We start from the raw sequence: 23017 nt of genomic DNA on the forward strand, positions 1-23017 counted from the left end.
CCAGGATGGACAGTCCTCCTTTGCCCTGCAGGGTCTCTGTGTCCTGCAATGGCCTTGACAGTGGGTTTTGAACACACACCCTTACGCCACTGGTTTTGTCCCCAATGCCTTTGGTCGGGCCAGAAAGCAGGCCCCGCTGGGGTGCAGGGTTCAGAGGTGATTGAGCTAAGGAATGGTCCTGTCTAGCCACCTCCTGCCCCTCAGCTCCCTTGGTGCCCCTCACACTGGCCTTCTCCAGGCCTCTCCCCCGCCTTGGGCCTTTGCTCTGGCCCTTGGCTGGGCCACCCTCTGCGGTGCCCTTCTCACGAGGCTGCCTCCCGGTCACCATCCTGAAGCCTTGCCCGGGAGGAGCCCTTGCCGCCCTGGCCTCTTGGTTCACGGCTCACCCGCAGCCCGCCTTATTTTTCTATCTGGCACTTGGTTCGATATTAATAAGTCTCTCCTGCACTATTAATATTCTCTCTGTCACTTTATAGTTTCTAAATTGCTTGGAGAATGTGTTGCTTGTGTGTTTGTACGAGGGATTTGTCACCCGCTCCGACTGATGGTGGCGTCGGCAGAGTGGGCATCGCATGGGTCTCATTCACTTCTGTGACCCCAACACCTCGCACATAGTAGGTGCACAATAACATGTTGAATGGGGAGCCAATGGAACAGAGTCCTCGGAAGCTCTGCAAGGTGATGTTCCTCCGTCACCATCACCCTGACTGGATGTGATCCCCTCCTTGCTGTCGCTCTAACCCGCCGCTTCAGTGGCTCACCCTTCTCTCTCTCTCTCTCTCTCTCTCTCTTTCTCTCTCTCCTTTCTCCTCCAGACACTGCCCGCCCACTACTCCTCACCAAGATGGCAAACTTCACACCAGTCAATGGTAGCGCCGGCAACCAGTCTGTGCGCCTGGTCACGTCAGCCCACAACCGCTACGAGACCGTGGAGATGGTATTCATTGCCACGGTGACAGGCTCCCTGAGCCTGGTGACCGTTGTGGGGAACATCCTGGTGATGCTGTCCATTAAGGTCAACAGGCAGCTGCAGACGGTCAACAACTACTTCCTGTTCAGCTTGGCGTGTGCCGATCTCATCATCGGGGCCTTCTCCATGAACCTCTACACCGTATACATCATCAAAGGCTACTGGCCGCTGGGGGCCGTGGTCTGTGACCTCTGGCTGGCCCTGGACTACGTGGTGAGCAACGCCTCTGTCATGAACCTCCTCATCATCAGCTTTGACCGGTACTTCTGCGTCACCAAGCCCCTCACCTACCCAGCCCGCCGCACCACCAAGATGGCGGGCCTCATGATCGCAGCGGCCTGGGTCCTGTCCTTTGTGCTCTGGGCACCCGCCATCTTGTTCTGGCAGTTTGTGGTGGGCAAGCGGACAGTCCCCGACAACCAGTGCTTCATCCAGTTCCTGTCCAACCCGGCGGTGACCTTCGGGACGGCCATCGCTGCCTTCTACCTGCCCGTGGTCATCATGACGGTGCTGTACATCCACATCTCACTGGCCAGCCGCAGCCGGGTTCACAAGCACCGGCCGGAAGGCCCCAAGGAGAAGAAGACCAAGCCCCTGGCCTTCCTCAAGAGCCCCCTGATGAAGCAGAGCGTCAAGAAGCCCCCCGCGGGGGAAGTGGCTCGGGAAGAGCTTCCCAATGGGAAGCTGGAGGAGGCGCCCCCACCGGCCCTGCCACCCCCTCCGCGTCCGGTGGCTGAGAAGGACACATCCGAGTCCAGCTCAGGCAGTGCCACCCAGAACACCAAGGAGCGGCTGCCCACGGAGCTCTCCACCGTGGAGACCACGGTGCCTGCCACGCCCGCTCCTGCCCGCCAGCCCCGGGCCCTCAACCCGACCTCCAAATGGTCCAAGATTCAGATCGTGACCAAGCAGACGGGCAACGAGTGTGTGACAGCCATCGAGATTGTGCCTGCCACGCCGGCTGGCATGCGTCCGGCGGCCAACGTGGCTCGGAAATTTGCCAGCATCGCCCGCAACCAGGTGCGCAAGAAGCGGCAGATGGCGGCCCGGGAGCGCAAGGTGACGCGGACCATCTTTGCCATCCTGTTGGCCTTCATCCTCACCTGGACGCCCTACAACGTCATGGTCCTGGTGAATACCTTCTGCCAGAGCTGCATCCCCGACACGGTCTGGTCCATCGGCTACTGGCTCTGCTACGTCAACAGCACCATCAACCCCGCCTGCTACGCCCTCTGCAACGCCACGTTCAAAAAAACCTTCAGGCACCTGCTGCTGTGCCAGTACCGAAACATTGGCACCGCCAGGTAGGCAGGTGAGGAGCCAGTGGCTGTCGCGCGTGTTGGGGAGCCTCATGGCTCCCCTGCTGAGGTGCAGAGACTCGGAGGTGGGGGGGGGCACCTCACCCCGCTCAGCTAAGAGAACGGAAATCCCGAAGAGCTCGTGAGCCTCTGGCCAGACTGATTTGAGACCACTTCGCTGGCTCACACCGTGGAGATCCAGCCCCAGGGGCTGCCTGGCCTGCAGGGAGCACTGACCTAGGTGGGCATTTGCCCACTGTGCCCCTCAAGTCCATCAACATGGCACCTGACGGAGAAGGCCAGATCCCCCCACCCCCACCCAGGAGGGGCAGTCCTAGGAGCAGAGGCTCGGGGCCAGGGAGGAAGCCTGAAGAGAGGTGACATCCTCCATTCTGCTGTAATTGGTGCTTTGGACCCCTGTACCCCGCATGTAGCCGCATCCCTTCCCCCCCAAATCCCACTCCAGTGGCAGGAGTCTCCTGCAGCTGTTCAGCCAGGCTCTGGCTGGGGTGTGCCCTGCAGCACACTCTCTCCATATGCAGGAGTGGGTAGCCAGCAGGCCAGGGTAGCACTACGTAGCCTGAAGGCTAACCCCCAACGGGGCTCCAGGAGAGCTGGTCACGGGCCCCACGGGGGTGGGGTGGGTCAGGGTTGGCCAGCAATCCTCTGGCCTCTTCAGAGTCCCCAGGGAAGGAATGGGGTGCTTCAGCACCAGTGTGGGGGCGGCAGGCAGGTAGCCCAGAGTAGAACCTTCAAGATTGGTCGTGGGCTGGACCCTAAGATGTGTGCCTGGGTGGGGCTGAGGAGAGGGGCCCCAGCCTCAAGAGATGAGGGGTGGTGGGCTTCACAGATGGGGCAGGGAGGGGCCCTGGGAGACATTTCCGCCATCACCCATCCCTGCTGATTCCATGAGCTGGGGGAGCAAACCCTCGGCCCCCAACATGGTTGGTTCCTCCCACCAGCCTGTCTTTCTCCCCATGCCCCCCCACCCCAAATTCCACAGCAAACTCCCTGGGAAGGGGCTTTTGTATATTAAAAAAAAAAAAGCTTTTATTGGGACGGAAAACGGTTTATTTGCTTCTTAGTAATGGCGCCATGTGGGGAAGTACAAAAGGTTGTGGGGAGCGTGGACGAGTGAAATCCGTTTGGGAGGAGCCTGGAGCGTTCCAGAAACCAACCCTAGTCCCTCTCCACTTGGAGTGTGTGTAGGGGTGGGGTGGGGAGTGTGGGGGGCAGGGGAGAGGCCGGTGTGTTTGATAAAGCTAACGAGTGAGACGAAGGCACTGGTGGGTGACATCTCTGAAGGGGCAGGCCAGGGGGCGCGGGCATCCAGACCTGGCCTCTAGTCCTTCCCCTTCCCCTTCTTGGCTGTGAAACAAGACAGACACACCTTGTTAGTGGGGCTCAGGTGATGCAGTGGAGACCCAGGGATGCAAAGCCCAGACAGACCCAAGGGGAGAGAGGAAGCGCTGCCCCCTAGTGGTTCTGGAAGGGTGGGAACACCCCCCCCCCCCCAGCAGCTGCAGGGACAGGGGCCATAGCAATGCCTCCACCTTCTCTACCCAGGGGACCCAAGGCTTCTCTTGGGACTAGAAGACAGGAGTTCAAGTCCCAGTGGCCCTTGCAACAGCCATCTGAGAAGTGGCTGGTGCCCTGTTGGTTTTTCCAGGCTGGGGGTGAGTTAGGAGCCACTGGAGGGGACACCCTGATCTGACCTGACCAGATGCTCCCTCCAGCTGGGGACAGGACAAAGCCCAGCCCTCAGGGGTCACTTTCCCAGCCTTCTCTTTAGTTTGGCTTAAATAGGAGCCCCTTCTATTCCTTCCAGTGAGGAGCTTTTCTTTTGCAGGGGGGGGGGGGGCAGGGGGAGGGGGGGTGCGCTTTCCCACCCAGAACTTCAGGCTTAAGTATTCCCTTCATAGGTGGGGCACAGTCCCCGGCAGGGAGCCCACCCCTTCACTGACCTTTGGCCTTGGCTTTGGTCTTCGGGGTGCAAGGCTTCATCACGAGGATGGTGTCCTGGCACTGGGCATTATACCGCGCCTTCTTCAGGGTGCCCTGGCGGGCCTTGGTGCCTGTGCCCCCATCGCACGCCCCCCAGTTCTCAAACTTGTACTTACAGTCGGCTGGGAAGAAAGCTGGGCTCAGAAGTGGGGCCACCTGGAGCCTGCCCGCAAATACCCCCGACGCCCCTCCTCCCGCAGCCCTCCAGGCCAGCCCCTTCCGCAGGCTTCCCAGCGCCCGTGCCCGCCTTTCGGGAGCGCCCACCTCACCTCCAAACTCCTTCTTCCAGTTGCAGGGTACTCTGCACCGGATACGCTGGGTCTGGGTCCCGCAGGTGCCCTCACGGAAACCCACGCCGCAGTCCTTGCTGCTGGGGGTGCAGGGCCCCCAGGCCCACTCGGCGCACGGGCTGCCCGGGCCGCCCTTCTTCACCTTGTCTGCAACACGCGCGCAACAGCGATCAGGGCCCGGGCGCGGGGCGCTCTCCGCCGGTGTGCCGCGCGCTCCCCAGGCCGCCTCTTAGCACCCCCTCCTCTGTACGGACCCTCACCTTTCTTTTTGGCCGCCGCGGAAGTGAGCGCCAGGAGGGCGAGGAGGGCGAGGAGGAGGAAGGCTCGGTGCTGCATCCTGGAGGGAAAAGCAAGGGTCAGCTTGCCCTACGGTCCCCCTCCGCGGGGGACGCCACGTGCACGGCTCTCCCAGCCCACGACCCCTATTCTCCAGGCCCCCAGGCCGGAGGCGCCACGGAGGACGAGAGGGGACCGCCGCGAGCCTCGGACGCACGGCCGGGGACATCTCTCGGGGTGGGGGGATGCCCCGGGCCCAAGATCCCCACCCGGCCGCTGTCCCCAGTGTCGGCAGTGGCCGAAGTCGCCGCGCCCCGCGTGCCCCGAGCGCTCACTCGCTCGCTGTCCGCGATGCTTAGCTCCCTCCTGGCTCCGGCCCGTCCTGCTCCGGCCGCTGCGGCCCCTTTTGTCTCCAGAACCGGTCTGAGCCGGTCACATGGGCCCCCGCCCCTCCCGCCTCCCCCACCGGGAAGGACCCGCCCCCTCCCCTCAAGCCCGCGCCGCCCCCGACCCGGCGTCCCCGCCTCCGCTCCCGCCGCGCGCCCCTGCCCCGTGGCCGCGCCGCCGCCGGTGCCCCTCGGCCCGGGCCTGCCTCGTGCGGAGCAGCGCTGCCCGGGGACCCGCGTCTCGGGCTCCCTCCGCCCCAGTCTGTTCCCGATCCCGTGGCTGCCCCCTTCCCGCACGGCCGCCGCGGGCCTCACAGTCCCTGTCTGCGTACGAGCCTAGGTGCGCCCGCGCCCCGCGGGCCCCTGCTGCCCCCTGGCCTCCCCGCCCGCTGGACCCCTCGGTGGTGGGCCAGGGGCGTTTCTCCAAGTTGGGAGGGGGCATCTCTGCTCACTGTGTGGGGTACCAGGCCTGGGGACTCGATAAATCGCCCTGACCGGGGGGCGCAGTGGACGCAGCACCTTTCGTGGCAGGCCGCGGCCAGGGGAGACAGGGTGGAGGGCTTCAGGAGTTTGGTAAAACTGAAGGTTCAGACTCAGCCGCCGCCGCCGCGCGGAGGGGTCACGGGGCAGAGGGCCCACCTCTTTCACTTCCATTGTTTTAGTCCCAGCGGGAAGCGGGAAGCCGGAGGAAGCTGCTCCTCCCCCACCGCTAGAGCCAGGCCGCTAGCCGAGGTCAGCTCCTGGGCAGGCCCCGGCCTCGGGAGGACCTAGAGCCCCGCCAGAAAAGATCTGTGCAGATGGTGTCTACCCCCACGGGAGAACCACCCACGACGCGCCCCCAGGACCGCCCCACCACCCAAAAGAAACAGGAGAGCAGAAAAGAAAAAAAGTCCACTTTACTGAGTCACACCCAGCTGTAAACATGTCACCTTGAGCCCCACCCCACCCAGGCCCCAGGCCTGGTGAAATGACTGGGTACAGCAGGAGGGTCGCTGGAGGAGGTGCCAAGCAGGTGGTGGCAGGCAAGTGCAGCAGATTGTTTCCGGGGATAAGCCCTAGGTGCTGGGGGGGTCGGTTGGGAGCAGGCTGTGGGACCCAGCCTCTGAGTGCTCAGCTCAGGAAACTTCCCCACAGCCCAGCTTCCCCACGGCTCCCTCCACGACCCCACCTCAGGGTCCCTCTGTTGGTCCCGGGTCACCCAGCTCTAGGAAGGCATCTTCTGCCAAGGGTGAGGCGGGCCCAGCCCGGTCCTGTTTCCTGTGGCCCTTGGGGGCAGGCAAGACCCTCAGGGCCTTCACATCCACCCAGGGTCCGACAGCTTCGCTGGAGCGCCTGCCCCGGGGTCTGTGTACCCCCGTGGTATTCCGGTGGAACACAGCAGGGAGGGCGTGCCCCCAGGGCTACACGGCTGTCTCCTGGTCCTCCCGCTGGACCATCTGGTAGTGCTGCCGGTTCTCCAGGTAGGCAGCCAGCTCTGTGTCCTGGGCCTTCTCAGCCCGCTGCCGGGGCGTGTCCCCCTGCCAAAAGGGAGCAGTCAGCCTAGCTGGGCACCAGGAACAGGCAGGGGGCTGGGGGCCAGCGCCAGCTCCTTAGGATCTGTTCCCTGTCCCCGCAGGCTGGAGTTCAGGGAACTGGGCTGGGTGCCCCAGCCCTGTTGGCTGCTCACCTGCTGGTCTGTCTTCATGAGTGAGGCTCCAGCCTCCACGATGTAGTGGCAGATGGTACGCTGGCCCAGAGCCGCCGCCTGGTGCAGACAAGTCTCCCCACTGGGGGAGCACCAGTGGGCTGGGAAGCTTGGCCACTGTCTGCTCTGCTTCCCCAAGCGTGCACAACCCCTCCAAGCGTGCACAACCCCTCCCTCCCCTTTAATCTCTGGAAGGCCACTGGGCAGGGCAGGAGCGCGCAAGGTGATGGGACATGGGGATGGCTGCCCAGAGGATGGCAGGAACAGCTGGGAGGGACCTGCGGGGCAGGGGTAGGATGAGGTGGTTTCCAAGGTAACAGGGGATGGGGTGGGGGGGTCCCCTCTACCAGTCAGATAACTCACTTTTCCTCTACAGCATCCAAGAGTTCGGCTGGGGCTGCAGGAGAGGGGAGGGGGTCAAAGCTGGCTGGCCGCTGCCCACCACCTGACCGGGTCAGGGCCCAGAGCTCACCATGGTCCAGCAGGTAGCGGACCACCTCCTTGCTGCCTGTGCTGACGGCGTGGTGCAGGAGCGTGCGGCTGCGCTCATCGCGATGCGTGAGGTCTCCTCCGGCACGGTGCAGCTCCTGGAGCTGTGCAGTAGGAGGCAGTGGGGCTGGGCGCCACCAGGCCACCCCTCCTTCCAGTGTCCGGCCCTCCAGCAGAGCTGTGTCCGCCAGCCCTGGGCCTGTTGCTGTGCAGCTGTGCACTCCCACACAGGCCTCCCCTCACCCTGCACCAGGGGGAAGACCCCTCTCCCCTCTAGCACTGAAACAGAGCCCTGGGGCTAGTGGCTCCTTCCTAAGCACAGGGCTGGCTATTCCAATAGGAAGTCTGGCCAGGGACAAGGGGCGGGCGGTGAGGGTCTACCCCAGGAACCAAGAGTAGGGGAAGCAGGCCAGCCGACGACAGGGCCTGACCAGGCGCAGGGACGCCAGCAGCTGTGCCCTTCTGCAGCCCTGAGGCCAGCAGCGACAGAAGTCTGTACCTTACAGGCGTCGCTCATCTTGGCGGCCTCAATCAGCTCTTCACCTGCACAGAACACCTGCCTGTCACACTGAGGGCGTGTGAGGGAGCACACCCACGGCACCATGTGCAACGAGTTGGCCGTCTGGGCCTTGTGTGCCTGTGTCTGGGTCCGCCCTGCCCACCCCAGAGAGCCTGTGGCCGACGCTCGAGGGATGAGGGCCAGGCCTCACCTTTCGGGGGAGCGGCATCCCTTTGCAGTGACCTGCGGACAGAGCAGGACATGGGTGTGAAGTGTCAGCAAGGTCGACAGGCCCCCCCCCCGCTCGGCCCTGGCCGCCCTTGGTTTTTTTCAAGAGTTTATTGAGTGCCGATTACACATGCGGCCCTGACGTGGAGCCAGGACTACAGCAGGGACCACAGCCTTGCTCTCTCAGAGCTCACAGTCTAGTGTCGGGATGCACACAAGACAGACACTCTGCGATACACAAGGCATCTGGGGCACAGGGCAGGGGAGTGTGACAGGGTGACGGGTCCTGGGGGAAGCCTCCACGGAGAATCGAGTGGGGGCAGGGAGCTCTGGTGAGTGTCTGTTGGTAGAGGGACCAGTAAAGGGGGCCAACGTGGGCTGTCTCAGGACAGCGAGGCTGGCCCGAGGGGACAGGAGCAAGGAGAGGTCAGGGGCTGCCAGATGCGGACTGAGCACCACTGTGCTGAGGGAAGGTTCTAAGCTGAGACTGAGGCCCGAGCTGGGCTGAAATTTCATGTGCCTCCCAAGCCACAGAGATATGGAGGCAGGGGGGTGTGGTGGTGGTGGGGAGGAGGAGGGCTGGGATGTTGGAGGAGCTGGCAGGGCTTGGTAAAGGGTTAGGTGTGCGGGTGAAAGGTCAGGGGTGAAGCCCAGACCATGGAACGCTGGGCGGGGGCACCGAGAGGGCCGGGGAGGCCCATGCCATGGGTGGGTGGCGGGCAGGTTCACTTGGCTGTCCTTTGGTCAGCAGTGGGCAGGCTGGTGGCAGCTTGCTGGAGGCGGGTCTGGAAGTAGGGGAGGGCTAGGCATGGAGTGTTTAGGAGGCACCAGCTGGGCCTGTGGAACTCACCGGGGAGTGGGGGAGCAGGGGGAGGTGGGGAGAGGGGAGGTGGGCGTGGGGAGGTCTGGCCGGGCCGATGCCCCCAGCAGCTCGGGGTCCAGGATATAAATCTCGTCCTGGGCGATCTCAGTCACGTAGTTGAGGTGTTCCTGTGGGTGGAGGGGGTGGTGCATCAAGCTGGCTGGTCGACCTGGAGAAGCTTTAGCTGCTGAGCACCTAGGCCAAGAAGGTCGGCCCTGCTAGACCCGCCTTACCTCTCCAACCACTATCCGGGGGGCAGTCGCTGGCCAGAAGGGCCTTCCTTTGCTCCCGTCTCCTGGATCCCACCTGTGCTCCCAGGCCCTCCCACCCACCCACCCAGGCACACGGGCTCCCTTTCCTGCTGGCAGCCGGCACACACCCTCTCCATGGCCACAGACAAGGGTGAGTGCATGGTGGGTGAGAGGCCGGCCAGCCCAGCTAACAGCCTGCTCCCAGGCCGGGGGTACCCCCAGCCCCAGTGGCAGCAGTGGCTCACCTGAGCCCGGTCGATCCTGTAGAAACGGCTGGCGGTGGTGGCTGTGAAGAGAAAGCACAGTGAGCTGGTTGATGGTGCAGGGGCCCAGGGCCAGGGGCCCATAGGAAGGACAGAGCTGCCAGGAGTTGAACCCTCAGGGCAGGACTCACCATCCAGGAAGCACCACTTGGGGGACAGTTTGGGCCCCACTGTTGTCGTTGTCGGAGACTTGGCTCCAGCAACTTCCAGCTCCTATGGGAGAGGACAGCACAGGTGGAGCCTAGAGAGGACTAGGCTGGGAGCCTGGAGGGCAAGAGGCCCCGCCCCATGCAAATAGTTTTCCCCCCACCCCCACCCAGCCAGATCATACCCCACATCAACCAGGCCCCTTCCCCACACCTGCTGGAGCCTCTCTATGTGGGCCCGGCAGAGCTCCAGGTCGCTGTCTCCGGGCACCACCACAGTGCCCAGGGGCACAGCTGGAGGAGAGAAGAAGCAGCTAGCTGCAGCCCCATACCCACCAGCTGGCTGTCACCCCTTCCCCCCGGGCCCCGACCCACTTACAAGCCTCCTTGAGCTGCTCCTTGTCATAGTGCAGGGCCTCGTAGTCGTGCATGCTGACTCTGCTCACCTGCACCTGGAGCTGCTCAGGCACGGGCTGCTGGCTGGGGGTGGGACAGGGGCAGGCTCAGCCCGGAGGGGCCTCCCCAGGGGGCAGGGCGGAGGGGGGTGATGGGCAGGCAGGCTCAGCAGGGGAGGGGAGGGCCCCCCCGGCTTCCTAGTGTCCGGACCATGGCAGGAGGTACGAAGTGCAGGGGGAGCAGGGGCAGGCTCAGCGCCCGAGGGGCCCAGGGTCGGGGCGCGGTGAGACGTACTCGCTGTGCAGGGGGGCAGTGCTCCGTCGCTTGGCCTTCTGCACCATGGTGGCCTGGTTGCGCAGGGTGATGCGGATGCGGGAGGCAGCCAGCTTGCAGGGCTCGCCGTCCACCTGCACTGGGATGGCCTTGAAGGTGGTGAGCACCACCTCCCGGCACTGTGTCAGCCGCTCGCCGTGACCCCCCACCTGCAGCGCGGCCTGCGGCAGAGGAAGCCTGGGTTGCAGAGTGCCCCCTCAGGGGGCTCTCCGGCCAGAGGGGGGTCCAACTGGTGGGCTGGCCGAGGTGACCCTCCAGCCCAGGGTGGGCAGCGTAGGGGCAGTGCTCACCAGGGACGTCATGGTGAAGCCTATGACTTCGAGGTAGCCATCGTCATGCCTCTGGGGTTCAAAGTCATGGTGGTCCCCAGGGTGGCCCCAGGGCATGGTGCCCGCGCAGTACCTGAAGGGCAGTGGGGGCTGCAGAGGTCAGACTCGGCTGGAACCCCCCACCAACCCCCACCCGGCCTGCCCGCCTCACCTGGGGATGTTCAGGAAGACGATACACTGAGGCTTCAGGTCCTGAATCTTGGGGGTCAGGTCCACGCCATCACACTGGAGGCGAGAGCGGAGGGGTTGAGGGTCACCCCGGCTGCCAGCTGCCCAAGATGCCGCCCCAGCCCACACCCAGGCTATGCCCCACTCACCACCACTCGGATGTGCTTGGCCAGGTCCTTGGAGCTGCCCATCAGGAAGTCGGAGAAGGCTGTCTGTGGAGGGTAGAGGTGTCACCAAGTGATGACTGGCCTGCCCCTCTCCGCGACCCGGGAAGTGGTCCCAGACCCATCAAACCCAGGGGCAGACCCCAGACGCACCCCGGCGTAGAACATCTTGTTCCTAAAGCGGCTGTTGAACTTCTCCGGGTTGGCCTCTGGGGGGAGACAATTAAGGAGGGAGGGACAGTCACTCGCTTTCCCAGGCGAGGGCAAGGGCAGAGGATTGGGGACAACCGTCTTGTACTGGTGAGGGCAAATCTGAGTCTCCTTGGGGACATTCCTGGTTTTCACGGCTGCCGGCAGGCGGCTCACCTCTTGACTCATGAAACTCCAGGGTGACGTGGGCGTCGAAGCCCAGGCTGAAGTAGTTGTTGAAGACGTCCAGGGGCAACTGGGAAAGGCCCAGGGACGCCGGTCAGGACGGGGATGGGGGCCCCCACTCGGGGTTTCCCCTGCATCAGCTCCACCCACAGTGCGTCATCTAGGCCTCCATAGAGGGGGCTAACAGGCACCCACCCACCCCACGCCTGCAGCACCCTCTGCCCAGCACCCGTCCTGACAAGCTACAGGAGCTCAGGGAAGTGGCGAGGGGCGCGTGGGCCTCCCTCCTCATGAAGGGTAGTCCCCACGTCTAAGGTCCACCAACATGAGTGTTGGAGGGGCTCAGAGTCCTGAGAGGGCACCCCCTGACCCACCCGGTCCGTGGCCCCCTCGTCACGCTCCTCAGGCCCCGCCTCGGGGTTGGGCTCGGCATGGAGGTCCCAGCGGTCCAGCTGCACCACATTGCCTTCCTCCACGTGTGAGAGGATCTTGGAGACCGGCTCGTCCGTGTAGCCCTGGCGGGAGGAGGCCGCCTGAGCAGCTGGCCAGCCCCCAGCTGCCCAGCCCGCCTGCCCTCCTCAGGGGCCATCTTACCCCACCCCAGTTGAGGGTACGGGCCAAGTCATTGCCGGTGCCCAGAGGCAGGATGGCCACAGGGGGTGACGGTTTCAAGCGCAGCTGGTCCAGGGTAGACAGGATCCAGCCAACCTGAAGAGGGCCAAGAGGGAAGGGGCCCCTGCATCAGGCTCCGAGGGAGGCCCAGGCCGAGCCCAGACCCTGTGCCGGGGGGAGGCTCACCGTGCCGTCGCCCCCACAGGCCAGGATGCGCAGGTTGTGCACTTTGCGGTACATCTCCAGCCTGGGGGAGGGGGGCAGGTGTGAGGTCAGGGGGTATGCGCTGGGGCTGCGAGAGCTGGGCCAGCCCCCCACCATCCCGAGCCGTGGCAGGGACTCACGCCTCTTTCGGCCCTCCCTGGCTCAGGTCGAAGACTTGCCGGGGGTTGAGGTACCACAGGAAGGACTGGATGATCTTTGCGCCCTGTGGGGACGGGGGTGGGTTGGGGGAAACAGCGGTGAGAAGTGTATGTGGTGGGGGAAGGGGCATGGAGAGGGCAGGGTATCCTGAGACCCAGGGAAAATAACTGCTGGGAGGTGAGCTTGACACCCCCAACCTGCCCTTCTCCCCAGAAACGGGGCTGTGCCTACCTGGTTGCCCCCACTCTTGGGGTTTACAAACACCAGCAGGGGCTTCATGAGCGGGGACGGGGTGGGCCTGATGATGAAGGGTCTCCAGCGGGCCTCCTTGGGAGACAGAGAGGGCTGCGAGGCCCCTTCCTTGGCCCACGGGATCCAAGCCCACCCAGCACCCACCTTCCTGCACCCGCTCTGGTAGGCCATGCACAGCTGCCTGCCTGCCCTCCTCAGGGTCTTTGAAGCCCAGCATGACCCCCCACCCCCCAGGCTGAACCCGCCACCCCCTGCCTGACCCTGGGCAGCCCCAGGTCCAACCTCGAGCCCTTTCTTGCTGGCCTTCCTCTTGAAGGAGGCTCTCTTCTTCTTCTTGCTTGCCTTCAGGGTATTCTGCTGGACAAGCAGTGGGTCAGGGACGGGCAGGGGCCGGGGACCCGAGCTGGGGATGTCCAGGGAGCAGGCAGTCCGACTCACTTGGGGCCTGCGGGCACGGAGGATCCAAGTGGGCGGGATGACCACAGCGGCGTGGACGCCCAGGGAGCAGGGTTCCTCGATCTGCTGCAGCATGAAGCAGGACACCTTGCTGTGGTACTGGAAGGGGGGGCGGTTGAGGCTGAGCTGGGGGCTCCCCCGGCCCAGCACAGCCAGAGGGCAGGGGCGGGCCTGCCGGCTCACCGCTTGCTTGCACCAAGAACAGCTGATGGCCACGATCTCCTTGCTGTGGAAGGTGAACTTCTGCTGGAAGCCCTGAGGGGGGCGGGAGGGAACCAGAGGGGCTGGGTCAGGGGTGGTCTGGACAGCAGTGGTCTAACGCAGAGGCCCGGCCTCCAGCCCCCAGAGCTGGTCAGGCTCCCACCTATATACTCTTGAATTGACAATTCCGGGGGCTTTTGCCCTTCTGCCCTGGCTCGGGGGACTCCCCGTTTAACAAGGGCCCAGGCAGGGCCAGGCCCCATGCTGGGTGCTGAGGAAGGGAAAAGGGCAACCAGACCCCACACCTTCCAGAGCCCAGGCTCCTGGGGGAGCCAGCCACATTGCCCCAAGTACCCAGCCAACCACAAAACACCCGCTGGGTGTAGGGTGGCCTCCAGGGGGCAGCGCCTCACATCTCACCTTCCCACAGTGCCGACACTTGCCGTCCTGCCGCCGCCGGTGCACCCAGTGGTGTCGCACGAAGGTGGGCTGTGGAGGAAGGGGGACTGTCACCCAAGGAGTGACAAGCTGAGCCGGGCCCACCACCCTCACTAGTCAACAGGAGGGGAGACACCCAGGGATTTTTCTCCATGGCTAGGAGGGGAGCAGGCACTCCGACAGGGATGGGCTTTCCCCAGAGGGTGTGGTTGTGGTGGTGGTGGTGGGTGGGTGGGTGTGTCCTCTCCTTCTATAGCCAGCCAGCCCCTCTGTGAGGCCTCTGCAAGTCTTGGGGTCTTGGGTAGCAGGAGGGAGTGGCCCCCGCTGGCGAGTCACTACAGGAGGCCCACATGAAGACCCTTACCTCTCGAACATTCCTGGAGCCAGATTCCCGGAAGGACGGCTTACAGCGGAAGTTGATCTGTGAAACACGGCAGCGTCCACCAGAAAGTCAGGCCGAGTTCTGGGGTCAGCCAGACGGCCACCCTCGCAGAGTGGGGTGTGCCCGTCCAGCCTGGGAGCCCTCGGGACGTGCCCTCCTTCCTCAGCCCCCACAGTATTCTGTCCAGTGTTCCAGGGGCGGGGGCTTTCCTCAACCTGCCAACCCACTTGCACTCCTGGCCCCCGCGGCCTGTCGCTAGTCCGTAGCAGCAGGTTTGAGGTTCACCTCAGGGTGATAATGGGTATCTGGGCTGTATCTCACCTCTCTGGTGTAGCAGGCTACTTGTTGGGCTGCCAACCGCAAGGTCAGCAGTTCAAAACCACCAGCCGCCCCATGGGAGAAAGATGAAGCTTTCTACTCCTGTGAAGATTTAGTCTCGGGAATGCACAGGGGGCAGTCCTACCATTTGAGAGGACTGAAGTGAGTCGGGATTGACTCCATGGACGCGAGTTTGATTTCTGCTTTTGCTCCTTGCTTTAGCCTTAGGGCCTCAGATGGCTAGGTACTGGACTACCGACTCTACCAACTGAAGAGCTGGCAGCTCAAACTCTCCCAGAGGCCACTGAGAAGTGAGGCCAGGCAATCTGCTTCCAAAAGATCCCAGCCGGGAAACCCCCCAGGAGGGCTCTACTCCACACATGCAGGGGTCCCCTGCAGCCTTGCTCACACCCAGACTGATGGACACGCCGTGCGCTGACCTGGGTATCTGCAGCCTGGAGAGGCCAGATGGACGATGTCCCTCCCACAACCCCGGGACTTCCCACTGGCCAAGCTGCCCTCTCAAAGCACGGCGTCAGGCAGCACCCTGCCTCCGGCATGCCTTGGGAAGTTCTGTGGGGAGTGATCCTGACAGGATGCGCACTGGGTAGAGCGTGGACTTCGGGGCTGCCTGAGACCGTCCTGGCCACTGCAGAGCTCTAAATGCTCAGCCACTCGGGCCTCTTGAAAGCATTAATGTGGACGCCAACAGACTGGAGCCCTGGCCACCATCCGTCCACTAACCATTCTTCCCTCCGGGAAACACCACGGGGCACCTGGAAAGATTCTGTTATCTTTCCATCCCATTTTCCCACCAACCTGGTGAAGCCCCCTCCTAGTTGGAGAGGCACACTCTGGGCCAGACCCAGTGCCAGGCTCTGGGGTCGAGCAGTACGCGGCCAAGGTCCTGGCCTCTGGCACCACGTTCAGGTGGAGAGGGCGAGGCAGGCTCCTACACCACCAGACAGCACAGCAGAGCTACTCAGAGCCCTCTTTGAGGAGCCCAGAACTGTTGGGCTGTCAACTACAAGGTCCTCGGTTCAAACCCACTAGCCACTAAAGATGAGGTTGTTGGCGTCCATAAGCTCCTAAGGGTTGACAGTCTCAGGCACTCCCAGGAGCAGTTCTACTTTGTCCTGCCGTGTTGCTACGAGTCAGAATCAACTTGCTGGTAGTAGGTTTGGTGGGGGCAGTGGGTCAGCACTCAACCGCTGTGATAGTTACAGGTAGGTATGTTGTGCCAACTAGGCCACTAGGAACCTGGGCACGGAGTTTGATTGGAGGTTGCAGTTTGATTGGAGGGGGACCGAGACAAATGAAGACTAGTGGCATCCCATATCTCTCTTGCTCTCTGGTGATCGGACCAGCGTGCTCCTGCTTTGGCTGGTTCTCTGCCTCAACCTGTGAGCTACACTACCTGTGGGCCAAGCCAAGCCTTGGATCTTGTTGCTAGAGCTTGAGGCTCCTTTGAGACCTGCTTCTCCATGCTGCAGGTGCGTACATTGCATGAGTTTGAGGTTGGTGGATCCCGTTGCCATCCTTGAGTTCAACCTCCCATCAGGGCCTGCTTCCCACCCCCACCCACCCTCTGCTGTCTGACCAAGAGAAAACTCTGCTGTCTGCTTCCATGACCTTGTACCTGGCCCATGTGAGTTGAAGGACTTCCAGTACAGTAACTGATCCATGAAAGTGAGTTGAACTGAGCCCTCTGTACTGCTGTGTGGAGTAATTAGCTGTTATGCTCCTTCTCGCTGTCTAAACCTTATATAATCATAAGGGTCCTGGTTTCCTTTCTCTAGAAACCCTGCCCAACACAGCGGCTAACAAGGTCAGCTGTTGACCCCACCAGTTACTCCACAGATGCAATGCCCCGCCGATCCCCTCCCCTGAAGGTGACAGGGGCAGTTCTCCTGTCCTGCAGCACTGCTCCCAGGTGGGATCACTCTGACCCACGACAGTACGCTCCTCTTTCAAGAGGCAGCACAGACGAAGTCTTCCTGCTGCCAGCCTCTCCCAGAGCCTCGCCCTGCTGCTTTCCCTACAGCTGAAGTTCAGGTGAAAATCAGTGGAGGCAGCGTGGGTGGGTCCTTAGGATACCAGCTGTATCAGCAACGATGGCAACAGAATAGATCCACAGGACTTCCTCAAAGTCAAACACTCTTGAGCGTAAAAACACACAGAACTGCTGCCCTCAGGTCGATTTCGACTCCTCGTGGCCCCGAAGGACAGAGCAGAACTGCCCCTTTGGGTTTCTAAGGCTGTACATCTTTACGGGAGCCGTCAGCTTCATCTTTCTCCTGAAGAGTGGTCGGTGGGTTTGAACTGCTGACCTTGCAGTTAGCAGCCCAACACAAAAACCCACGATGCCACCTGGGCTTTAAAGGGCAAGTTAAAGTGAAAAGACAACCCGCAAGATAGTTTTTTTTCCCCTTCTCTTCAAAATATGTACTTGTGAAGAAACTGGTATCCAGGAGAAAGAAAGAACACAAGTCTGTAACGAGACAGCCCAGTTTTCACTGTGGCAAGGGGATTTGAGGAGACGGTTGCTCAGAGACCCAGAAATGACCAGTGAGAACACAGAACGGTGCTCACCGCCATTACCCACCAGACAGCTGCAAATAAAACCACCGTCAGACACCCCGCCACACCCATCAGGGAGGTCGGGATGGAAACAGACAGATGACAACACGTGTTGGTGAGGGTGTGGGGACCCAGGAACCCTCCTGCGTTGCTGGGGTGAATGGGCTCACAGCGTGGCCTTTGGAAAACATTCTGGCAGCCAAAACAGCAGTGTAGAAATGCCCCTCAGAACGCTAATCATGGAGCAAACATGTGACCCCGAAGTGCCACTCCTTGCCTTACGTGTGCCCAGGAAAATGGAAACCATGTTCACACGAGAACCTGTATGAAAACGCTCACAGCAGTGTTCAGAATTAGGTCCCAAATGGCAACATCCCAAATGCTCATGGTGGCCACCCAAGAGAATCCCATTGACCAGAGAGAGATGCTGCGAGCCACCAGGATGAACCCCGAGGGCAGACCTGCAGTCGTGTGTTTGGGACAGGCCCCACTGGAGCAACGAAAGGCTGTCCGCGGGAGGGACTGGGAGTGAGCGGGGCGTGAGGGCTAAGGAGAAGGCATTGTGGTTGTTGCTTTGGGGGAGGGGGTCAAGGAGATGTTCTAATATAGCAATGACCGCACTGCTCTGCGAATCCCCTAAAGGCCACTGAACTGCCCACTTCCAGTGGGTGACTTATCAGGTAGCTCGATAAAGCTGTTATGAAATCAAGCCAGCAGCCAACACCTGGGGAGCACTCTGGGCATGCTGTGCACCTGTTTCACAGGAACCAACCAAGGGAGGGAACTCAGCAGGTGAGTCCCCTAAGGTGCAGCAAGCCCGAGTCTCATAGCTAATACGTGGGGGTGGGGTCCCTGGGCCCCCCAGCGGGTATGCACGAGTGAGAAGCTGGTGCAGAGAGGTCCCTGCAGGGCCGCCACTCACCTTCTCCAGCTGCTCAATGCAGGGCGTGTGCACCACGATCTTGCAGGCTGCACACTTCCTCCTGGACACCGACTTCTGCTGCGAGGAAGAAAGTGCGACCCCCGAGACTCCTGGAGACTCCGCCCCTGCAGAGCCACCCCTGTGCACCAGAACCTTCCCACCCGGCTCACCGCCCTGGCCACCCTCGGCCAGAGGCTGCCGCCCTCCCCCAGGGGCGGCGAGACCCGGCCCCCCAGCCAGGGGGCAGCACCCGCAGGGCGCTCACTCACCAGCATCTTGGCGACACAATACTGCTCCCCGACGTAGCAGAAGTCCCCGGACACGTTGGTGTCAAACCAGATGTGCTCCCCATACGCGGCTGATTCCTAGACCATGGCAGGCGCGCGTTCAGTGTAGACCCGCCCCCACAGCCAGCAGCTCCCCTTGGCTCCCTCGGCCCCGCAGTCACCACCCAGCCGCGGGCTAGGCTCCGGCGCGGCCCCCCGCCACTCACGCTCCAGTCCACGGTGCTGCGGATCTGCCGCTCCGCCTCGCTGCCGCACAGGGCGCCCGGCGCGGGCGGGGGCGGGGCCAGGTGCTGCAGGCCCGACTTGGAGACCGCTTTCCTGCGGAGGGGGGCACAGCTGAGGCCGAGCCGGCGGGGCGCTCGCCGCCTGGGGTCTCGGCTCAGCCCCCACCTCGGGCGGGCTCTCAAGGACCCCTCCTCCGAGGTGCGTGGCTCCCGGGCTGGGCCGCACCCGCGCCTTGCTGGCCGTGGCTATACCTACGCAAGCAGGGCGCTCCAGGCCTGGGGTCCGGCCGACTTGCGCCGCAGGGCTACTTGGCGCCTGCGGGACAGCGGGCGCACGCGGGTGGGCAGCAGGGGGCCAGCCACAGCCACGGCGCCCGAGGCTCTTCGGCTCCCGGGGCCAGGGTGCTGGCCCGAGGGCCGCTGCTGGCTGAGGCGCCGATAGCGGCCCTGCAGACCCCAGGTGGCGCGGTCGTAGACCGATTCAGCTGGGAGCAGGTGTGAGGCGGCGTGGTGCCGGCGGCGCAGGTAATGGGGCACCCGCAGCAGTGGCTGGGCGCCCAGGTGTGGGGTTGACCCTGGGGTCTTGATGCCTGGCTGGGCACTCGATGCCCCGGCGGCCGAGGCCTCTGTCTGGGGTCCCTCCTCCTCCATGCCCGCAAGCCTGGCCAGCAGAAGGGCCCCGAGCGCGGCGGACTGGGGGGCAGGAGCCTTGCCCACGGTGAAGCGGGGGTTGCAGGTGGGGGGCGCGGTGCTGGAGCGCCTGCGGGGGATGCCCTGGGTCCCTAGGCCGCAGCCCAGGAGGCAGCCGTGCAGCTGGGCGCTGGAGCGGCGCCGCTGGGCCAGCGAGGACGACGCCTGGCCGACGGGGGAGCGGCGCTGCGCCTTGCCCGTGGGCAGCCCCACGCGGCCCGGCGCTTTGCGCTGGAAGTGTCTCCTAAAGAAGGTCTCCATGGCGGGGGCGGGCGGAGGCTGTTGGGCAGAGACCGAGGGAGCATCAGGTGCGTGGCCAGGCCAGTCACCCCGCACCCAGAAGCCATCACAGCCCACTCTCTGGGAGAAAGAGGGGGCGGCGTTCAATGGTCCTGGGATTTGTCAGGGGATGGAGTCCAGGCTTCGCGGTTTTAGAAGCGCACTTACAGGCGGGGTTTCTAGGCTCTGCCAGGAACTAGAGAGGAGGGACATCCTTGCCCAGGTATCACAACCCACAAAGCCCTGGGTTGATGAGCCCTCAACTCCCTTGCAGAAGCTGATGGAGAAGCAGGGCTGGTAGGTGGAGGCCGGGTTCCAGACTGCCTGGAGTCTGGGGGCAAGTTGTCCCTTCCTGTGAGGGCTCTGCTTTGTCACTGATATGGGGCAGGTTGTCCTTCAGGGACAATGCAGACCAAGCCAGGAGAGTACAATCTGAGGGAAGGTGCGCAGTCCCAGGGCGACCGACTCTCTCAAACCCAGTTGGGGTGGGGTGGTGCAGGCTGAGTGCAGCCCTGGGAAATGGAGAGGGTCTAGAGTCTGACGGAGGAAATAGGGCTCCCAGAGCATGAGGGAATGACCATAAGAAGGGGCCACCCTAGTCTGCACTCAGGGGATGCTATACAGGGTCCAAGGTAGAGTCAGCGTACGGGATCCGATGAAAAGCTTGGCTGGGGTCGGAAGCCTCCCAGCTCGACCTGCACAGGCTCTGGCTCCCTGGCTCTCCCACTTGGCCACGAGGCAGGCCCACTGGTCTCCCCAGCTGATGGACTGCCACCCTTCGCTCCTGCCCAGGCCTCGTGGGTTGGGACCAGGGCCTGGTCTGCGTAGGGTGGCAATGCCTCCAGAGGCCGCTTCCCTTGGGCAGGGGAGCAGTAGCTCCTGGCAGCCACGGGGAGGTCAGAGTTGCAGAGTGCGGCAGAGTGCAGGGGGTGAACAGGAGAAATACCTCTGCCTGTGAGGGCCTGGACAGAGCTAGAGGGGAGGGTGGCTGCCCTGGACAAAGGGCGGACAGGAGGGGAGATTAAGGTGAAGCGAACTTCCTTGGGGGGCGCCTGGTGGCATAGCGGGTTATACATTGGGCTGCTGGCCACCAGGTCAGTAGTTTGAAACCATTGGCTGCATCTCAGAAGAAAGATGAGGTTGATTTACAGACTTGAGAACCCATGGGAACCGTTCCCCTCTGCCCTATAGGGTGTCAGTGGATTGAATTTGACGGGAGAAGCCCTGGTGGCACCGTGGGTTAAGCGCTGGAAAGATTGGCAGCCTGCATCTCCCAGCTGCTCCTTGGGAGAAAGAGAAGCCTCTGGGACAGGTCTATCCTGTTACATAGGGCAGCTGGGAGCCGGAGTTGACTCAGCACACTTGGGGTCAGGCTCGGCCCACGTGTCCTCCTCTTCCTCATGATCTTGCTTTGCCGCTGAGCCTGAGTGTCCCAGCAGCTCTTGGACCTACTGACCCGGTGTTGTCAGGTCAGCTCAATGGTGCCAGCACCTGAAGCCACCTGGCCTTTGTCTCTGAGCCCTGGAAGTGTCAGGGGAGGTGAAGCAGAGGTGGACTGGACCTAGGGGCCTGGCCCCTGTCGTCAGTGACCAGTGCAGGCTGTCTTGGACCTGCTGGTTAAACTTCCCAGTCCCTGCAAACAACAGAGGAGGGCAGGACGCTGAGCTCTGAGGGACAAGGGCTGTATCGCATCACACTCCTAATGAGGAAACTGAGGCAGGAGAGGTCAACTGCCTCCAAACTCCACAGCGGGATGTCAGTGTGCAGCTAACTGAGGCCGAAGCCTGCCCCTTCGGGGCAACCTGGTGGGAAGGGGCCATACTGAGACCCACTGTCCTCTGGAGCCCCGACTGCAACAGGTCCCAGACAGAGCACTCGTCACCTCCCCCAGTCCCTGTCACGCTCGCTCAGTGAGGTAGGTAGGCTCAGGAGCTCCATGACACGATGAAACTAAGGCTGCCTAAGGTCCTCTGCCTGGCTCTGCTGGGGTCAGGCCTGCCCGGGGGTCCGCTCAGCTTTCGGGGAGGAGCCAGAAGGCCCACTTGCCCACAGCTGCCAGGGTGCTAGCTGGCCAGCCAGTGTGCCCCTGGGTGTCAGCTTTCCCCGCCTGTCTGGTCAGGCTGCCCTGTGACAGCTGCCTGGCCCGGAAGAGATTAGTCACCCGGACACACCACCTGATGCTAGTGTCACCCAGCAAACAAAGGCCACAGTCAGTGGGGGGGAGGGGTTGCCGGTGCTGCGTGGGTGGCAGTGGGGAGGGCTGGGCCTGCCTGTTGCCCAAGCCCACACTGGTGAGGTGGCTGGCAGAAGCGGGCATTCATGGCACCAGCAGTTACAGGTGCCTGAGTCCGAATCTGTCCAGGGCCTCCAGTGCCCAAGGTGCAGCGACGGCCATGGAGGGCAAGGCGGGCAAGGCGAGGCCAGGCAGGCCCAGTCATGTGGTCATGTGCAAGTGGTCCACACACAGGTCAGCTTCCTTGTCAGACTGGGGAGGATGTGGGACTGGCTGATAAGACCATGACTGACCAGCTCTCTCGCCGGTAGTGTCCCCCATGCCCCAGCCCCTTTCCCCTAGGCTTCCTGCTCCTCTAGTAGTCTCCAAAGAAACTTCTGTCCCCTGGTTAGTAACTGCCTGACTCCTGACTTCCTATCTCTGCCGAGGCTCCTCGTGGGTCTGGTCACACAGCCTGCCTGGCCTTGGGCCTCTCTTGGCCGTTCCCCAGCTCTGAGCACAGCCTCCTGCCACCTCATGCACTCTGCCACTATCAAGAAGCCACACAGCACAGAGAAAGGTCACTGAGGGAAGCCCATAGGCTCCGACACTAGTGGCCTGCAAAATGGCTGCTCCTTGGTCTGCTAGTGGGGAGCCTGGGGAGACCTGAGTGGATAGGTTGGAGGGGGGCTCAAGGACCCCAAAGCATGTGCAGCTGGCTGGGGGGGGGGCTGGGGAGGACACAGGACAGTGGTGTGTGGTCACATGCCCTGATAGAGAGCAGCCGAGAGGGCCCGAGTACCCTAGCTTGGTCAGCAACTGGCCAGAGAGCACAGGACCAGAGCATCCTCACCCCCTCATGAGCCTTAAGGGGAAAAGCCCGGTGTCTTTGGAATCCTGCACCTGCCATTCACCATGCCACTGCCATGGGCTGATCAGCAGGCCTTTCTGAGCCTCAGCGTTCTCATCTGGAAAATGGGGCCACGGCGAATAGGCCAAGGGCCGGTGGGAGGGAGGTTCTGAGGGGCTGAGGGCTTTGCAGGGCCCGTCACTGGTCATAGGCAGTGGTGCGTGAGGAGGGTGCTCTCTCCCAGGACTGTCTCTGCCCACAGCAGGGAACCCACATGAACAGGAAGCAGGAGAACCTGAGTGGCCTTCAGCCACTGCATGAGGAACAAGGCTGGCAGGCAGTGACACTTAGTGTCTGCTCCGAGCTGCACGGAAGGCCCACCACCCCCAGTCCTAGGCCTGGGCCACAGATTCTTCCAGAATCCAGGCTTCTACCACATGCTATGGGCAGGGTGCCGCCGCCCCTCTGCTCAGTGAAGGGGGGCTGGTATGTGCTGGCCCCTCCCAGCAGCCCTGCCGCAGGGTTCAGAGCTCCCTTCTC

The 23017-nt window shown here is 62.9% G+C and overlaps 3 protein-coding genes across 9 annotated transcripts in view; 1 reads left to right on the forward strand and 2 right to left on the reverse strand.

Moving 5' to 3' along the window:
• The first annotated feature begins 835 nt into the window (after nucleotides 1-835).
• On the forward strand, nucleotides 836-2987 carry CHRM4 (cholinergic receptor muscarinic 4). Its single transcript, XM_075548355.1, has one exon. The coding sequence runs from the start codon at nucleotides 845-847 to the stop codon at nucleotides 2276-2278; it is 1434 nt and encodes a 477-aa protein (XP_075404470.1). The 5' UTR covers nucleotides 836-844; the 3' UTR covers nucleotides 2279-2987.
• Nucleotides 2988-3303: 316 nt separating this feature from the next.
• MDK (midkine) lies at nucleotides 3304-5301 on the reverse strand. 2 transcript variants are annotated; one of them, XM_075545800.1, is made up of 5 exons: nucleotides 5174-5301; nucleotides 4823-4899; nucleotides 4542-4709; nucleotides 4233-4394; nucleotides 3304-3636 (listed from the first exon to the last, which is right to left on the reverse strand). In XM_075545800.1, exons 2-5 carry the CDS (start codon nucleotides 4896-4898, stop codon nucleotides 3611-3613), a joined length of 432 nt encoding a protein of 143 aa, XP_075401915.1. In that variant the 5' UTR covers nucleotide 4899; nucleotides 5174-5301; the 3' UTR covers nucleotides 3304-3610. The 2 variants fall into 2 exon arrangements, with proteins under 2 accessions (XP_075401915.1, XP_075401916.1); XM_075545801.1 differs by having other exon boundaries at nucleotides 5108-5252.
• Nucleotides 5302-6102: 801 nt separating this feature from the next.
• DGKZ (diacylglycerol kinase zeta) overlaps nucleotides 6103-23017 on the reverse strand; it is a 29445-nt gene continuing 12530 nt past the window's right edge. Inside the window, exons 1-31 of one of the 6 annotated variants that reach the window (XM_075545808.1) lie at nucleotides 18703-19509; nucleotides 18429-18540; nucleotides 18205-18300; nucleotides 17936-18010; nucleotides 14098-14154; nucleotides 13716-13784; nucleotides 13278-13349; nucleotides 13077-13193; nucleotides 12921-12992; nucleotides 12618-12713; nucleotides 12368-12450; nucleotides 12210-12270; nucleotides 12006-12119; nucleotides 11786-11926; nucleotides 11403-11481; nucleotides 11190-11245; nucleotides 11022-11084; nucleotides 10856-10929; nucleotides 10666-10777; nucleotides 10337-10536; nucleotides 10026-10126; nucleotides 9861-9940; nucleotides 9632-9713; nucleotides 9483-9523; nucleotides 8975-9114; nucleotides 8108-8139; nucleotides 7897-7940; nucleotides 7381-7501; nucleotides 7272-7305; nucleotides 6891-6990; nucleotides 6103-6741 (exon numbers count right to left, since the gene is read on the reverse strand). In XM_075545808.1, coding sequence (XP_075401923.1) covers nucleotides 6625-6741; nucleotides 6891-6990; nucleotides 7272-7305; nucleotides 7381-7501; nucleotides 7897-7940; nucleotides 8108-8139; nucleotides 8975-9114; nucleotides 9483-9523; nucleotides 9632-9713; nucleotides 9861-9940; nucleotides 10026-10126; nucleotides 10337-10536; nucleotides 10666-10777; nucleotides 10856-10929; nucleotides 11022-11084; nucleotides 11190-11245; nucleotides 11403-11481; nucleotides 11786-11926; nucleotides 12006-12119; nucleotides 12210-12270; nucleotides 12368-12450; nucleotides 12618-12713; nucleotides 12921-12992; nucleotides 13077-13193; nucleotides 13278-13349; nucleotides 13716-13784; nucleotides 14098-14154; nucleotides 17936-18010; nucleotides 18205-18300; nucleotides 18429-18540; nucleotides 18703-19397 — 3336 coding nt within the window. In that variant the 5' untranslated portion in view covers nucleotides 19398-19509 and the 3' untranslated portion in view covers nucleotides 6103-6624. Of the gene's footprint in view, nucleotides 6742-6890; nucleotides 6991-7271; nucleotides 7306-7380; nucleotides 7502-7896; nucleotides 7941-8107; nucleotides 8140-8974; nucleotides 9115-9482; nucleotides 9524-9631; nucleotides 9714-9860; nucleotides 9941-10025; nucleotides 10127-10336; nucleotides 10537-10665; nucleotides 10778-10855; nucleotides 10930-11021; nucleotides 11085-11189; nucleotides 11246-11402; nucleotides 11482-11785; nucleotides 11927-12005; nucleotides 12120-12209; nucleotides 12271-12367; nucleotides 12451-12617; nucleotides 12732-12920; nucleotides 12993-13076; nucleotides 13194-13277; nucleotides 13350-13715; nucleotides 13785-14097; nucleotides 14155-17935; nucleotides 18014-18204; nucleotides 18301-18428; nucleotides 18541-18702; nucleotides 19510-23017 lie in introns of those variants that run through there. The other 5 variants (XM_075545807.1, XM_075545805.1, XM_075545803.1 and 2 more) reach the window with 5 other exon arrangements.

This window comes from Tenrec ecaudatus, chromosome 4 (genome assembly GCF_050624435.1).
Source record: "Tenrec ecaudatus isolate mTenEca1 chromosome 4, mTenEca1.hap1, whole genome shotgun sequence".
In the NCBI taxonomy this organism is placed as follows: Eukaryota; Metazoa; Chordata; class Mammalia; order Afrosoricida; family Tenrecidae; genus Tenrec; species Tenrec ecaudatus.

Bases quoted from the DNA above. Each gene is read 5' to 3' on its own strand.
- CHRM4 (XM_075548355.1), top strand. From the start codon at position 845: ATGGCAAACTTCACACCAGTCAATGGTAGCGCCGGCAACCAGTCTGTG.
- MDK (XM_075545800.1), bottom strand. From the start codon at position 4,898: ATGCAGCACCGAGCCTTCCTCCTCCTCGCCCTCCTCGCCCTCCTGGCG. The intron at 4,710-4,822 runs GTGAGGGTCCGT...CGCGTGTTGCAG, and splicing joins CGCGGCGGCCAAAAAGAAAG to ACAAGGTGAAGAAGGGCGGC. The intron at 3,637-4,232 runs GTCAGTGAAGGG...CTTGTTTCACAG, and splicing joins GACCAAAGCCAAGGCCAAAG to CCAAGAAGGGGAAGGGGAAG.